Raw genomic sequence first — 16,878 nt, 5'->3', positions numbered from 1 at the left:
ACCTGGCCCATAGCAAGCTCTCAGTATTATTATTGCTGCTGTCAGTCTAAGTATTATTATTAATTTCAAATACACGTACATGCAGCTTGAGAGTTATGTAACTCTACACAATCTAAAGGGAAGAAAATTTAGAGAGTTCCATTGTTATTACCCCTGTTGAGTTTTATTAAAGTCTTGTAGGCATAATTATGAATGGCTAAAATCCAGTGAGGACTTTCTCACTGTTACTCATCAATAAAATATGTAGAGTGTCTTTAAAGTGTTATCACATACTTTGTTTCTCTCTTCCTCTGGGCACATGGTGGGGGGGACTTCTTTGGTTGGATGAGGCCATATGATTAGTTTTGGCAAAAAAGGTCTTTCATGAATGGAAACATTCAAGGTAGTTGGCTGCTCTTTCCGCATGGAAAACGGAATTAAAAATACTAAAAACAATAGATATCCTGCCAAAGCCCTCTAGGAAAGTAAGAGGTACGAAACAAAAATCTTTATTATTAAAAAATAAAGAAGTAAGTAGTAAAGAAGTAAAGATTTGTTTCTGCTTTCTTTTGGTTTGTGACTGTAACATGACTGAGCCTTTCTTGACTATTACAATAATTACTGTATTTTCTTGAACTTGGCAATTCCCAATGTAGCTCAACAAAATTACGCTCATTGCAATGAACAAAAATTAACTTTTTAGGGTAAAAAAGAAATCTAAAACTAAAACTGCTATCTCCTTCTGTCCTAAAAACCAAAGGAAGACACCCAGTTTTGAGGGAAGAAAGTCTGTTTAACTTAGGCAGTCAAAAGTTTAGGAAGTTTGATTTGGTGCCCATATGTAGAAAGAATTTAAAAGGGGTAAAATAAAGGCAGGAAAATACTTTAAAAAGCTAACACAGAACAATGGTTGTGCAGCAGGGACAATAGGACAGCTGTGAAGGTAAGAGAAATCAGAAGAAAGAACTGATAGAATTTCATGCAAAATGGGATAAAAGAGCTTAAATGTAGTGACCTTTTCTTTAATGAACTATGAAAGTTTTAAAAACCAATTAATGATGAATAGTTGGAAGAGACCTCTGATTAAAACTTACTCAAATTTATTATTTTCAATTTATAAAAGGAAAATATTTTAAATATGATGTAATCTATTCTAAGATTTCTAAGAGCAAATATTTCAAAGGATATATTTTAGAGTTTTCTGTCCTATGTTTACAACTCTGTTGTATAAGAGGGGGGGTTTTTTTTTTTTAATATATCATTTATTCCTCAATCAAGTTGTGAAGGATGGATGGAGGGAAGGAAGGAAAGAAGGAAGGAAGGGGGAGAGAGAGGAAGGGGGAGAGAGAGAAAAAGAGGGAGGGAAGAAGGAAGAAAGAAAAGAAAGCCAGCATCTCATTTACGTCATATGTACGCTTGCTTTCATATTTCTTATTATAGCAATAACATTTTTATAATGTAGAAGTTACCTATATGTATGTTATTTTATCTTTTAGGCAGAAATTGTTCAAGAAAAAGATGTTTCCCATTTTTTTCTTTTAGAAACTTTTACACTGAAAATAAGCAAACGCAGAATTGCAATTTGCTTAACACTGTACTAATTTTGAGGTTGAAAACAAAGAGTCTGTGCAAACAACCGCCAGAGATTTATTTCATCTCTGATCCCGTTAAGGGCCTGCATGGCCAAGATCTAAACGTGGTGCTGTGTTTAGGTGATAACCCTGGCCAGCGGGGACGCGCCACACCACACCATCCACACCCAGCCTGTGGGAAAGCAGTTCGACCGAGCCGATGACTTCTTCATCCCCACCGCCACCCTCCTCATCACCCACGTGAGGTGAGTGCTCAGACGAGCATTGACTTGTAGATTTCTCCCTAATCTTGGTAGAAAGCCACGGGAAATCACCAAAAGAAAAATTCAGTTATACCACAAATATACACAAAATTGTACTGTAGCTCTGTCTCATCTGCTTGATGAACTTTTATTGATCAACATTAGTGATGAATTTTCTGTCTTCTCTTCCCTTTTATGTGTAATTGAGAAGTGAATCTATAAAGGTATGCTTGCATTTTTAAATCAATCTTACAGTCAATATTTTGGCAAATTGCTGTTAAGGTCTTCAGATTAGGCTTTTGCAAAATGCTGATGTTTGAACTTGGCCTGAGTTCCTTTCAGAGAAGAGGGCCACTTGCATCAAGATCTATTCAACATATTATAAGAACATTCTTGTATTGTTTTGCCCATATAGAAATGAATATAACATTGTATCAGGGAGTATGGTAAGTTGAAATGAAATGTGTGAGATCTGCACTTTGAGAAAATGTGTGGGCGTGTTATATCTCTCTGTGTTCACAAGAGGTAAAATAGTAATAACTCCTAATGACATCACTCTAAAGGTTCACAGAAGTGGTTTAAATACTTAACAGGGGGAGACTGGATATTCACAATTTCTAATACTATGTCTCTTGATAATTTATTGAAGTATTTAAAGTATTGCTTAACAATGTTAGTGAATCTGAACCAAAGTAATATTTTATTCTCTATTTCAAGGGAATTTGGATGGGAGGAAACTGCTTCACATATGTTATATGAGCCATTATTTGGTTCTTGTATATATTTGTTTCCCTTGAATTAACGTGAAAATTATCTTGTCTAAAAGTTGGAGTTGTAAGAATTCCGAAAGAGTGAAAAATTCAACTTGCAAAAATAAAAAGGGAAATTCATAAATTAGAATTGGGGCTCACAGTCAAGATATGATATAGAAACTATTCTTTGGACAGCCAAGTATATGTTTTCAAAGAGTTTAATGTATTTGTCGAGCAACTGATTATTATTTTCAGAACACCTATTATGTGCTCAGTAATAAAGTGATTAAAAATTATAATATACTTTTATACATGTCACAATAATTACATGTTTTTATGGAAAATAAGTAGAACTTATTGAAAATGCAGCATATTTGAGAAGTATTTGCATTTGCATTAAAGTAATAATCTTTAGGTCCGAGTGCAAGCACGATAATAGTTAAGAGACTGAAGAAATCAGCAGAGAAACTGAAAATGGCCCCTCTTGAGGTGATATCTAAAAAATATATAATGTTCTTATACTTATCTATTGAGGATAAAATTTTATTTAATTGGCATTGAGTGTTATGTTTAATAAATATCTTTTTGTTATTTTCAAGTTACTGATAAATTATTACTGATAAATAATTTAATATGTAACATTTGCTTTTATTTATCTCATTCTCCTATTCCCTGTTACTGTACTTAATATACTATTATCAACTTTGCTTTTTTTTTTTTAAATGCACTATTAACACAATTATTTGGGTCAAAATTCCTATATCTATGACACATATGGTTAATAGTATACAATTTGGGGTATTTCTTTTCCCCTATAACAAGTAAATTGGATCATTAGGGTAAAATCGCTACTAGAGGCAGGAGTTTAACTTTGGATGCAGTGAATACCATGTGTGATTCTGGGCCTGTATGTATTGTATAATATGCTGTCAGAACATAACATCTCTTGAGGGTCAAAATGATTACTACATAGCTGAAGTTGGAGCTAATAATAATTAGAGGAACATGCAAATAATGTGAACACGTATAATAATGTGAACACATAATAAAACAAAATTTTATTTCAGTTATTTCTATATATTGTGAGAAACACTGAAAAGTATGCTTGAGGATATTTTTAAATGTCTTTATTTCTTTTAGGGATATATAGTCAAATGCATAGGTGTTTTGCCAATACTTGTCAGAATTCTATATTAAATTATAGCAATTCTACCAGCATATAGAGTCCCATTTTAATGAATGTGAATGATCATCATAATTCCTATTACATTTCACAGTAATTATCCCTACTGCTAAAGTGAAAAGTAAGAGTAAAAATTAGCACGCATTTCCAAAACTAAACTGTTAAATATGAAAAGTATTTTTAACATAATGGGGATCTTTTCCACATCAGGAAAACCTGAAGAATAGATATAGTCTTTTCTCTTACCAATTCATGGAACATTTTTTCCTACCTAAATGTGGCTTGTGTCCTGAAATTGCTCTTTTTAAGAATTGTCTTTAACAGAATTTGAGACTATTTTCTGACTATTGTGTTGAGTGTATATTCCAGGCCAGGCAGAAGGTCTGACACATAATATGCATTTAATTAATATTAGTTTTCTTCCTCTGACCCCTCATCACACTAATCTGCATTTCTCTCAGATTGCTACTCTCTCATTTCAAATAATTTATATCTCCTGTGTCTGAAAAACTTCTGGACGTGCGTCAGGATTTCATATCCTTAGTGCCCCAAAACTGGTAGGCACTTAATTCATGTTTCTCACAAGAATGGAAATAAAGAAGGAAGTGTTACACTCTTTCCTAAACCAGACTACGTAGTATTGAGGGAAGAAGGTATTTCTTATGTACCTGATTTCTCAGCATCTAACACAAGATCTGACAGGCCACCAGCACGGCATCAAGCACACAGGAATGGTGTGTGTGGAAGCAGTAAATAGGAAGAAGGACTTACATCTCCTGTCAGACAGATCTCAGCCTGAATGCCCCAGCAGCACCATTTGCCATTGGCAAATGTGACTTAAACCAGCTTACTTCGTTTCTTTCTAGGGACTGGAGTAACATAATGTTTGAAAATTAAGCTGCCCATAATAGTAGTGTCGAAACTACTCATAATGTACACTGGAGAAAGGGCTACCCTGCAATTAGCTACAGTTTTGCTAAACGTTTTTTTTTTTTTTTCTCTCTGCTTGGTTTCTTTTTTTTTTTTTTTTTTCTGTTATCTATAATTTTCAGGTTTGTTTAGTCTGTAATATAAATCAAAACTGAAGAATTTAAGAGAAACAAAATTACTTAACATATATACTAAAAGATAAACTTGTAGCTTAAAAAAACTAATCAATCATTTGGAAAGATGGTCACTTTTTAAGACAGTTTGAAGTTCTCAGCACTGTAGAAATTCTTCAGAGCCTAATGTAGATACCTTTCTGAGTGTCCTGAGGAATTTGAATTTCAGGAGATTAATTTTCACTTAAAAAACGCCTGAGAATGATGGCCTGGTACCACCCATTCATTCAGCTCCCCAGCTGAATTCCATCCCGTTCCGAGTGGCACAGTCCAGGCCACATACCATTATTTCTGTTTTATACTATAGCATAAGAGCTTATTAGTGAAAATAACTTCTTTGGGTTTTATTGATATTTACACATTCCTTCTCTTTAGACAACAGAAGATTACCTGAGCCCTAGGCTGAGCTCAACCAGACACACCAATGCAACATACATTTGATCTAAATCAAAAGGTTCTCTAAAGTGTTGAGCTCTGGCTAATGAACAAAGCTGGCATCCTTGTCTCTTTCTTGAATATGAGCGCTTGCCCAGGAGATGGTGCAGAAAAACTCAAGGCCAGCATGCAACCAGTCTTTAAGCCTGGTGTCTATTAGCTCCAACTGTGAATACAGTTTAGTTTAACTAAACTAAACTTCCTGGAAGATGAGAGAGGGTATATTACACTCCTGTCTCCCCCATAGTTCCTGAGCTTCTGAAAGGGACTGATTAATACTTATTGACTCAGAGTTTATTTTTAAAAAGTTATTAAAACTCCATATTAGATATTTTTAATACATCTGAGTGTGAGTTGGCTAATCCACCCCCTAAATATTTAGAGAAAATATAAATTACTTGAAATTTAGTTAATAACACAAAAGATTTTCTGATGCTTATTGAAATACATTGATTTAAATCACTGTACAATTATATGCCTTTTTGCTTTTAAGTAAGAATAAAACATTTTATATCTTACGTTTTTTTTTAACTAAAATAGGTCATTGAATATGTAATAAATGATGTATTTTTCACATTAATAACTCATTGTGCATTCAGTTAACTAGCAATGTATACTAAACAGACATTTTTCAGACTGGCAGTTAATAGAAAATTTTCTTGAAAAAACCTTAAATTTCAACAAGTCATTAATGAACCATGAATCATAGTTCTAAAGTTGAAGAGATTATGCATTACAAAAGGAGTGTTTTGTAATGACCTGAGAAATATAAATTTCTTATATGAAGAATTTTAATTTATAATTTTATCTTCTTCTATGTACAAAAATATCCAGATAGGTAAAATTAAAAGAGACTATTAAAAATAAAAATGCATGTGTAATTCTCAGAAGAGTCAATTATATCTATTTAATGTCATAGAAATTGAAATAATTTATTATCTTTATAATCAAAAGTGCTCTACAAATGTAAAGCAAAATGTTTCATTATTTTACTCATAATTTGAATCCAAAGAATTAAGTTATTATATCATTACATGTACATAGATATATTTGAATAATATTATAGTTCTACTACTCTTACAATTTTTATGATCTGGCCAATGCATGGGAATTTAATGATTTTTGTTATCAATTTTTTAATTAGCCAGAAATTTAAAAATAATTTAAAAATAAGTTTATTGTTTTCAGAAAAATGGTTGTGTTACAATGGTTGGATTAAAGATCAAATCTCAAAAAGAAAAGACATTTACATAATTGATTGTGTTTTATTTTGGGCACCATTTTGAAGAGAAAAATGTAAATGTCAGTTTCTTGTAATATATGTAAAGATTACAACTTTCTGTGCAGGTGCTACTAGAATTTGCCTATAAGAAGTGAAAAACAATAGGTTTGACAGTAATTTATCATGTTACCATATTTTTTTTTAAATTTCTGTATGAAGATTGGAGCGGTGAAGAAAATCGACAGAATAGGAAGAGAAACATGGTTAGCAGGTAGTCAAGCAATGAGTGAAGAAACAATTCCACTGGATCTCCCTAGAAAATCTTAGATAATTCTCCAACAAATGGTTTATTTGTGGTCGTAGGGGGGATAAAAGTGAGAACTAGAAGGGGCCAGTGTGGTTCAGAGCAGGGAAATCTGATAAAGCTTAGTGCAAGACACTAAGAAGGCCAGAAAGTAATGCTACAACAATTAGCAGAAGTCTTTCTTAGAGGTTTCGTGTTGTCATGAATAAAAATAGCTGGAAGGTAAGAAAAATTATTACCGTCAAGATATTTTTACCTAAATACAAGGGCACAGCTAACATTTGGGCTATTTAGGGCTATAAATAGAAATTCTTTTTTTTTTTTTTTTTTTTTTTTTTTTTTTCACACACACACACACTGTATTTTATTTTTACAAGACATAAATAGACTGACACCAAGCATTGTACATGGATGACCACAACAAAAGCAACAATGATTGCAATTACCAAACATGAAACACACTCATACTATGTCATAATATTGACCTTCAGTCCAGTAATCCTCCACTGTAACAGCTCCTTTACTTTGCAGTGAAAATTGATTTGTATATTCTTTGCCTCTGAGTCCTTGTGGGATTTTTTTTTTTTTTTTAAATTCAGACAGAAAGTCACAAAAATTATACTCATCCTCATCAGTTCACTCAGTCCCATGTAATTAATTTTTTTTTTCATCTTGATCTTTTGTTAGCACTTTTATGAGTTCATCAGTTTTTCATTAGAGTTTAAAATTTTCACTGACTAAAACAATACCTTTGATACAGTTGAAAACAGGTGTCAGTTGATATAAAAAGATGTATTTACAGTCTGACCCTCGTAGCATCTGTAAATCACGCCTCTCCCATCTCTTGCCCACTCTCAAATTGGAGTGCAACTAGAGTTTAATCTCATCCAGTTCAAGTAGGTCAGTGTAAATTGGCACAGAGGATGCTTATAGTAAATACAAGAAGGCAATCATTTCTGTTTTACGTACCTATCCCAGGACTAGTTATATATATAGAAAGGGAAGATAGCAACTTAGGTAACATTATCGCTATCCGAGATGTTTTGAAAGGCTTGCCTACCCTTGAAGTCACCCCCGATACCACATTTGATCTTATTGTCTAGAATTTCAAACTACTTCTCCTGTTCCTTTGGGTTACATTTCTCTAGAAATCTACCTTTAAAGTACTCCTTTTTCTTGAGAGGAATATGGAGCAGTTGGGAAAATGATATTTTTATTATTGTCATTTTTCTTTAGGGGTGATTGGTTGATTGCATAGTGTCTTAAAATTAATGGTTATAGTTGGGATGGTGTGCGTGTGTGTGTTTCAATCAATGATTACATGATAAACAATAAGATGAATAGAGTGTGTATCTGTAAATCACAGTGACAGGGAGACCTTGAAAGCAACAGGCACTTCTATAAAAATCTGAAAATGTCAGTTTCCACACTCTGTCTTCTTCTGCAGTTGACTTGCTAACCAAAACAAACAAATAATGTTCCAAGAATTTCTTCCTGATATACTCCTCTCTTCCCTAGCACATACCCTGAGGTGAAGTTCGTTCCAGTGAATGTCTCAGATTGGATAGTTCATTAATCTTATGGAAAGTGGACCTCAGTGTTATTCTTCATTGTGGGTGGGCTGGAAAAGATGAAGGTGGTAACTGGAGTCACTTTTTTAGGACCCTCAAAAGTCGATGAGTGATTGCAATCAAATATGGCAATAAGTGGCTAGGGGCTTATCCAGGGTCAGATCTGCCATAATCCCTGCACAGCCAATGGCTATGTTGCCGCTCAAGGGGTGAAGAAAGAGGAAATAATGCGTAGCGGGCACCATGGTAGTCTGGAGAGAGGTCTCTAGCACTCCTTTTTCTTTATAAGTTATAGCAAGAAAATGATTAAGAAGGGATTGGGTTTGATATATGTTTCCTTAAAGCTTCTCTAAGGGAAAAAATAAACATTCTGTGAAAGTGAAAGTTAGTAAAGTATATCATTCTCCCTCATATTTTATCAAATCTGTTAAAGCAAAATTACATATATGGCTGGCCATATATCAAGACAACTCTACACTTGTGACTTGATTCATGGACAGGCCAGGTGGATGGAGATACAGTTTTAGCACTAAAATTATCTGGTTATATTGAAGCCCAAACACATCAGAAATTGAAAATATGAGTTGTTTCATGTCTTTTTAGGAAAAGTATGTTATCAGCATGATGAGTAACAATTAAAATTGTTTCCAAACACGGTTCCTAGATAAAGATCTGGCGGTCACAATTCAGTAAGGTTCAATTATTTTTTTGCTCCCTTCATGCTTATATGCTAATTCCTCCCACAGAGAAATAAACTAACAAACAAATAGGGTTTAAATATCCCAGGAGTTGGAACTTTATCTATCTAGCTATGCTCTTAAATAGTGAATATCTGAAGCACTTATAAATCCTGAAACCATGACCTTCGCTTTTCCCGTTTCTCTGAGCTTCTTCCTTCCCTCTCCACTCTACGAAAACACAAACTCTAGACTGTCAGGACCTCTCAGTTCCCTAAATTCTCAGAGCCTTGTGCACTATCTTAAAAAACAAGACAGTCATAGATTGTTTTTTAAAGAAATTATATACTTTTAAGAGTGTGTATGCACATGCATATGCAATTCATCGTTGGTAAACCCTCCAGCATTCTTACAAGGATGCAAAGCTTCTTCTACATAACACGTGCTAACTTTCTTCATCTTATTTCTAAAGAAGTAAACACATTATACTTTTCAAGCTTTGACCTGTCATGCCATTCTTCTTTTTTCATTATGGTTACTGGATTTGCTTTTATCTTAAGCAGTACTTCCCACCTTCTTTAGCATATTGGTACAGCCCATACATGGGTGTAAAATGCTTAGACAGAAAATCACCAACTGCTTGTAGCCTAGTGTTGTGTGTGTGTGTTCAGTTTGTTATCTTCATTATTTCTTGAGTTAGAGAATCTTGTCTGATTCCCCACTTGGTCTCTGCCCAGTATTAACAGGCTCTATATGAGCCTAGTAAGGAAAGAGCCCAAAGTGGACGAATCAAGTATGCCAGCCCCTCTTTTGACAGAATGTTCACTTGGTCAGATTACTATCCCATATTAGCTATGTAATATTTTTGTTGTGTGGGAAATAAGGGTGGATTTAAAAGCAAGCTCTGTTTGAAATATAAGGATTTCCTTATTTTTAAAAAATAAAAAGTTTGTACAGGTATTATAAGTAGACGCCAAGCTCCAGGATTTAATAAAAGCCTCTAACTAGATTCATTCTATGGCATTTCTCACTGAAGAAATCAATGGAGCACTAATAACATGTAATTTAGAAACACTCTACATTGCAGATCTGCCTCCTGAGTTTTATTATGCAAAGTAAAATAGCTCTTGCTTCTGCCCTCAGAGGTCCTTAAGCTAACTCACCAAAGTGTTCAGTAAAACACAGGGCAGCCTTCTCCTTAGGAGACAGCTGTGGTGTATACATAGCACATTTCCACATACTTTTTTCCCCTCTGTCATGTATGATTTGGGATTTTGCTGCAAATGGCAAATCAAACTTATTTTACCCTAAACGAGTAAACAATATGACCACTTAAATTACTTGGGTTTTTTTGTTAGTAGTAAAAACAGACTAAGATAACAATTAAGTTGCATGAAGAAATACATCAAAAGTTATGATACAATGCACTACTTCACAAGAGGGGGGCAGAGTTCATCCTGAGAACTTAAAGAATTTCTTATGTGAATCTAATGTGCATATTGCCAGGACCTATTTCATATGTTTATAATAGATTACACTGCGATATTTTGAACCAAGCAGATAAAGCAATATTAGTTCTCATAAAATGTGTATAGAAAACAATAATGCGTATTGATCTTTCTAATTCTTTCTATTTTTAAGTGGATATATTATTTTTCTGTTGGAGGAAGAAGATATTTTTTACCATAGCATTTAATTTTATGAATTCATGAATTTTTCTTGAAGAAATGTTTTATTAAAATGTTAAAATTTTAAATACAAGTATCATACCAAAAAAACCTCCCTTTTGAATGAAAGACTCCTACTGTGGCTCTACAAAGAAATGCTATTAAATAAATAATTGTATCTTTGTGAACACATGTGTAAATTAATGATAGAAGTCAGTAGAACATTTCAGAAAGTTTCTGTGAATGTGGCTAAAATGCTTATTTCATATATACATCACATTCTTTTCTTTTTTCTTGCCACATAAGCAAGTTAATTTATTTTACTTTATTTTTTCTTTTTGGCTCTGCTGCGTGGCATGTGGGATCTTAGTTCCCCAACCAGGGATGGAACCTGCGCTCCCTGCAGTGGAAGCGTGGAGTCTTAACCACTGGACTGCCAGGGAAGTCCCTAGCAAAGTTATTTAAAATGTAAAATTAGTGGTAGTTGTGAGGGTTCTTTAGATGGATAACATTAGGGACACTGATATTCTCTGTCTTTACAGCGATTTGAGGTTGTAAAAACTATCGTGAATCCGCCTGAGTTAATATTTTGTACCATTTTTTTTTTAAATTTATTTATTTTTGGCTGTGTTGGGTCTTTGTTTCTGTGCGAGGGCTTTCTCTAGTTGTGGCAAGCGGGGGCCACTCTTCATCGCGATGCGCGGGCATCTCACTATCGCGGCCTCTTTTGTTGCGGAGCACAGGCTCCAGACACGCAGGCTCAGTAGCTGTGGCTCACGGGCCTAGTTGCTCCGCGGCATGTGGGATCTTCCCAGACCAGGGCTCGAACCCGTGTCCCCTGCATTGGCAGGCAGATTCTCAACCACTGCACCACCAGAGAAGCCGATAAATTTATTTATTTATTTATTTAATTTATTTATTTGGCTGCATTGGGTCTTCGTTGCTATGCGTGGGCTTTCTCTAGTTGTGGCGGGCGAGCGAGGGCTACTCTTCATTGCGGTGCATGGGCTTCTCATTGCAGTGGCTTCTCTTGTTGCGGAGCATGGGCTCTAGGCATGCAGGCTCAGTAGTTGTGGAGCACAGGCTTAGTTGCTCCACAGCATGTGGGATCTTCCCAGAGCAGGGCTCAAACCAATTTCCCCCACAATGGCAGACGGATTCTTAACCACTGCGCCACCAGGGAAGCCCTATGCGCCATTTTAATTTAGTTGTAAATCTGTAGCTGTAGCCTCACTATGCCTACCCATGTAGGAAAAAGAAATTGATTAGTGTGGGTCAATCAAAGAGTAAGTAGACAAATGGATTCCTTTTTTTCCCTTCAAATTAAGGATGCTCACTTGTTATGTTACAGTGTTCTATCTCTTGAAAAATAATCTTGCAGCAACATGTCAGGGTTTTTTTTGTTTTTGTTTTATTTATGTTTTTGTCTGTGTTGGGTCTTTGTTTCTGTGTGAGGGCTTTCTCTAGTTGCGGCAAGCGGGGGCCACTCTTCATCGTGGTGAGTGGGACTCTCACTGTCGTGGCCTCTCTTGTTGCAGAGCACAGGCTCCAGACACGCAAGCTCAGTAGTTGTGGCTCACGGGCCTAGTTGCTCCACGACATGTGGGATCTTCCCAGACCAAGGCTCAAACCTGTGTCCCCTGCATTGGCAGGCAGACTCTCAACCACTGCGCCACCAGGGAAGCCCCATGTCAGGTTTTAAAGTTCTTTAAGATATGGTTCAAGCAAAACTGAAGTACACGAAGAGGATGTCAGAGAGCCTTTACATTTAACTGTAGTGGGAAAATCTACCAAATTAGTAGATATACGGAGAAATCTCCTATTAAGTCTAATCTGTCATGTCATGAGTAGACATATTCACAATAATCCCATGAGTATATTAAGAATGCTAGGCAACAGACATCACAGTGCCAGGGTTTTATCCTTTGGTGTTTACATCAGTGTGATATAGGGTATACAGACTTCACAAAATGAGTAGAAATAGCTTCAGGGGAAATAAAAATGAGAGTTGCCTTAAATAACTCTTAAAACTACTTGTTGGGTTAGGTATGCTTAAAATCTCCTCTGTATTTGTTTAGGCTGAGGTTAGCTGAATTTTTTCCAATACTATGGAAACGTTACCTTTCTTTCCTTTTTTTTTTTTTTTTTTTTTTTGAAGGGGGAGGGAATAATGAAATATATAGATTTTTTTCTATATTGACAACTGATTTTTAAGAAAAAAACACTGTAAAGTTATAGTAATTCATTTTTTGCCATGATGTAGACACTTATTTTTATGCTTATGTAATTTTGCATACATAAATATACCTTTTAGTTTCTTTGAAACAAAAGGGAATCTGAGTTTGCATATGCTATGGAAGTAGCTGATGATTTATGTAACTAAGCCAAGAAAATCCGAAAATAACCTAGATTTTTTTCGTTAATAATGTAAATCAAGATTATTCATCAATTTGAGTGAAAGGAAACATTGCTTTTGTTTTTAATTAAAGTATACATTATTTAAATTCTGCTTAAAAACTTTGTTGTATTTATATCAAATACACAGAGTAATTTGAACCCTGAATAATTTCTAATTAAAAAAAAGCTTGGCCAAACTCATTTAATTGATGCATGACAATGGCTTGAACATAAATTATTAGTTTATGTAGAAAGATGATGTTAAGAAATATTTTAATAGATCATAGATACATGTATCTTAATATTGACTGGATATGCCTTCCTGATTTCTTGCATAAGCCTTAACTTGCTTGACATTTTTTGACATAAAAAAAAAACTTCTACTTCCATCCAAATTTTTATTCACACTGGGAAATAATGAAATCTAATTCAAAGAGATTTTGTTGGACACAAATGACTTTTTAATAAATAGAAATAGAGTGGAAGATAAACCATTTGCCAACAGTCATTTGAGATGTATATTATTTTTATAATTTAATATTTTATGTTCTGTGAATTAAGGAATATACTGTATGGGTATCATCATTATCAGTGACCTCATGAAACTAGAGTTACATTAACCTATTTAATACATTTTTTTATGTCCTGAATCCAATCTGTGCCCTGCCAACAAACACACCATTGTAAAGCAATTATACTCCAATAAATATGTTAAAAAAAAAAAAGATACATTGAAAACCCTTTTGGTACTTCTACCACTTATTTAATTTCAAAATGATCCATTTTACCATCTTTTAAAATTTCAAAGCACTTGAAAACACTTTTCAAACCACCATAATATTTGGATTTACAGGAGCGAAATAAATTGTATTTTTTCTTCTGATTCATAAAGGCATTATTAAAATTTCAAATTCACCAGGGAATTCATTTATACAAGTGAAATATAAACAGTAACCTTAAGTTTTTCTTGTAAGACTATAATATAAATAACTTAAAAATATTCACTCTTTTTATTTTGATAAACTCCAGAAGATTTCCTAAGACATGCACAGAAATAAATCAAGAGTTCAAATTTTAGCAAGAAATTAAGGAATGAGAATGTTAAGGAAAAGTGGACCGGGTATGAGAAAATTTCTGGAAATGCAGGAAATTCACTACCATTTATTCATACTGTCTAACAGTTTCATCAGTAATGTCTAACTTTCCTATTGTCCTACATACAATAGTCATTTAAAGTGTTCCCCTATAATTTTTTTTTTTTTATTTTAATGTAGAAGCTACAGTCTGATTTTCTGAAGTCAATTCTGAGTTGCTATATCATATACATCTCTTCAGGTTGTATCGCTTAGTTGTAGTTTTTGTTCTTATTACTATGGTTATTTTACAATATGCTAATAGTAATTAAGAAACACTGGGCATTTACTCTCTACCAGACAGTGAGCTAAGAATTTTTATGCATTGCCTCATTTAAAACTGGCAGCTACATAAATTTTTATCCCTATTCTACATATGGTGAATCACTTAACTAATAAATGTTGAAACCAGCTATAAACTCAGTTCTGTCTAAATTCAGTGTCTTAGCACTCAATACATTATAGTATTCAAGTGCTTTTTTCACTTTCGGGGTAAAACCTAACAACTAGTGTGCTCTACAAATTATCCTAATGTCAGCTTTAAAACATTCCCGTCTCTCGCTTCTATGTACCTCTGCTACGGCAAAACTTGACTCCTCACTGCAGACCTACACATTTCTTGCCAATCTGCATTTATTTGCAGAATGTCTGGTTTCTTCCTTGTTCACCTAACAAACCCTTCAAGTCTTTTCTCAAAGCCACCTTTTATAAAATGTGTTATAATCTCCTTAATTGGAGTCCCCTTGACGTTTTGAATTTTCATCATTTTTCACTTGTCCTTGAGATTCACACAGACTTAGGCTGGAAACTAGTTTTTTAGCCCCTTGGGACCACAGTATGTAATATCATTCAGATTAGTTTGATTCTCCACTAACACAACATTGTAAATCAACTACAGTCCAATATAAAATTAAAATTTAATAAAAAAAAAATTTTTAAAGGCCAACAAATGATAAATAAGAGGACCAGCTAAATATATTATGTTTCTACTACTTCCATTACCAGAATCCTTTAGATCCACTGCAAGATTACTTTTATGTCTGTCCTTAGTTTTGTAAGATACCAAATTAGACATGGATACTTATTTTTCATAACTGATTTAATCTAAATTTGAAGTCATTCATGATGATATTGATATATATTACATTAAAATTTTGTGCACCTTTTCAAAAGATCAGAAACAAATACACAAGTCGTTTAATTTATTAGATATTTAAATGGAGTAAGGAAATGTAAGTTCTGTTAAACAAGGAAATAAACTAGGCTATGAGTATGAAAAAGAAAAGGTAAATGATTTCTGAAAGGACAGAGAAAAATATGGTGTGTCTACAGTCCTAACAGAACCTGCACTCGTTTTTTGTTCTTCGCCCTTGTCTAACTTGTAATGTCTCTTTATTAATCTGTTCTTCTCCATTATCTAGACACAGCCCTAAGTTGATCCCTCTCACTTCTCACCTTGCTAATGCAACTAACCCTTTACTATTTCTCCATACTTCTTATTTTTTCCATACTTCAATTCACCAGGGAACCACTGGATTCTTTTTCTTAACTTTAGGGCTGTGTTGATACAACTCTGCATTGGAAAGAAAAAAACAACCTTAACATATTTTCTATTGCATGTAGATTAAGTCCAGGCTGTGTTGAACCCACCTCCTTCAGGACGCTTAGTTCCTAAGACTGATCTAAGACATCCTATGGCCCAGCCAATGGGAAGCTGAGTAACCCCTATCCAGACCAACTTATGAATGCTTGACTTATGATTTTTTGACTTTTAGATGGAGTGAAGGTGATAGGAATTCAGTAGAAACCATAGTTCGAATGTTGATCTTTTCCCAGGCTGGTGATACACGGTGGGATCCTCTCTTGTGATGCTGGAGCTCCCAGTTAACCCCACCAGTTATTGGAGGGTAAACAACCGATTCTGCACCCAGACAACCATTCTCTCTTTCATGTTCAGTATAGTATTCAATTAATTACATGAGATATTCAACACTTTATTATAAAATAGGTTCTGTGTTAGATGATTTTGCCCAACCGTAGGCTAAGGTAAGTGTTCTGAGCTCATTTAAGGTTGGCTAGGCTAAGCTATGCTGTTCGGTAGGTTAGGTGTATTCAGTGCATTTTGACTTGCAGTATTTACCTGCGTAACCCCACTGTAAGTTGAGAAAGATCTGTACTTTGCAGTTTCCACCTAACTATTCATGTTGTCTAAAGAGCTCTTGCTGACTCTGATTTAGATCCTCTTAATTTGTATCAATCTCCTGGTCAAGCTCAAACACTCTCTAATTCATGCAACTTTTTCTATTCCTTTGTCATTTAATGATAGCACTCTCCTCATAATTTACTTCTTGTTAAGGGCATTCAACCTCACACCAAGTGTTAGTATATTTTATTTATTTATTCCATACAGTTGTATTAAGCCTCAACTATTTGTATGCCAGACAGTATTCCAGGTTCCGACGGGAAATTGAGGATATATTTTGCTTTATTTTCCTATAGTGCAATATATATATGTATACATATAGTTAATTAAAATTAAAAATTATTTTTTAAAAAGAACTCATACTTTGGAACTGTAAGGGCATAGTTTCAGATTTAGTGAATCACACTTACTACACTGT

General features: G+C 34.3%; 1 protein-coding gene across 3 annotated transcripts in view; it reads left to right on the top strand.

Annotated features, from left to right (window-relative positions):
- Positions 1-16,878, top strand: part of FSTL5 (follistatin like 5) — a 768,953-nt gene that overhangs the window by 704,976 nt on the left and 47,099 nt on the right. For all 3 annotated transcript variants that reach the window (XM_036853815.1, XM_036853816.1, XM_036853817.1), the window contains one exon: positions 1,692-1,816. In XM_036853815.1, coding sequence (XP_036709710.1) covers positions 1,692-1,816 — 125 coding nt within the window. The remainder of the gene's footprint in view (positions 1-1,691; positions 1,817-16,878) is intronic.

This window comes from Balaenoptera musculus, chromosome 5 (genome assembly GCF_009873245.2).
Source record: "Balaenoptera musculus isolate JJ_BM4_2016_0621 chromosome 5, mBalMus1.pri.v3, whole genome shotgun sequence".
Lineage (NCBI taxonomy): Eukaryota > Metazoa > Chordata > Mammalia > Artiodactyla > Balaenopteridae > Balaenoptera > Balaenoptera musculus.
Note: the sequence above shows the minus strand (reverse complement) of the source record. Positions and strands in the feature narration are given on the sequence as shown.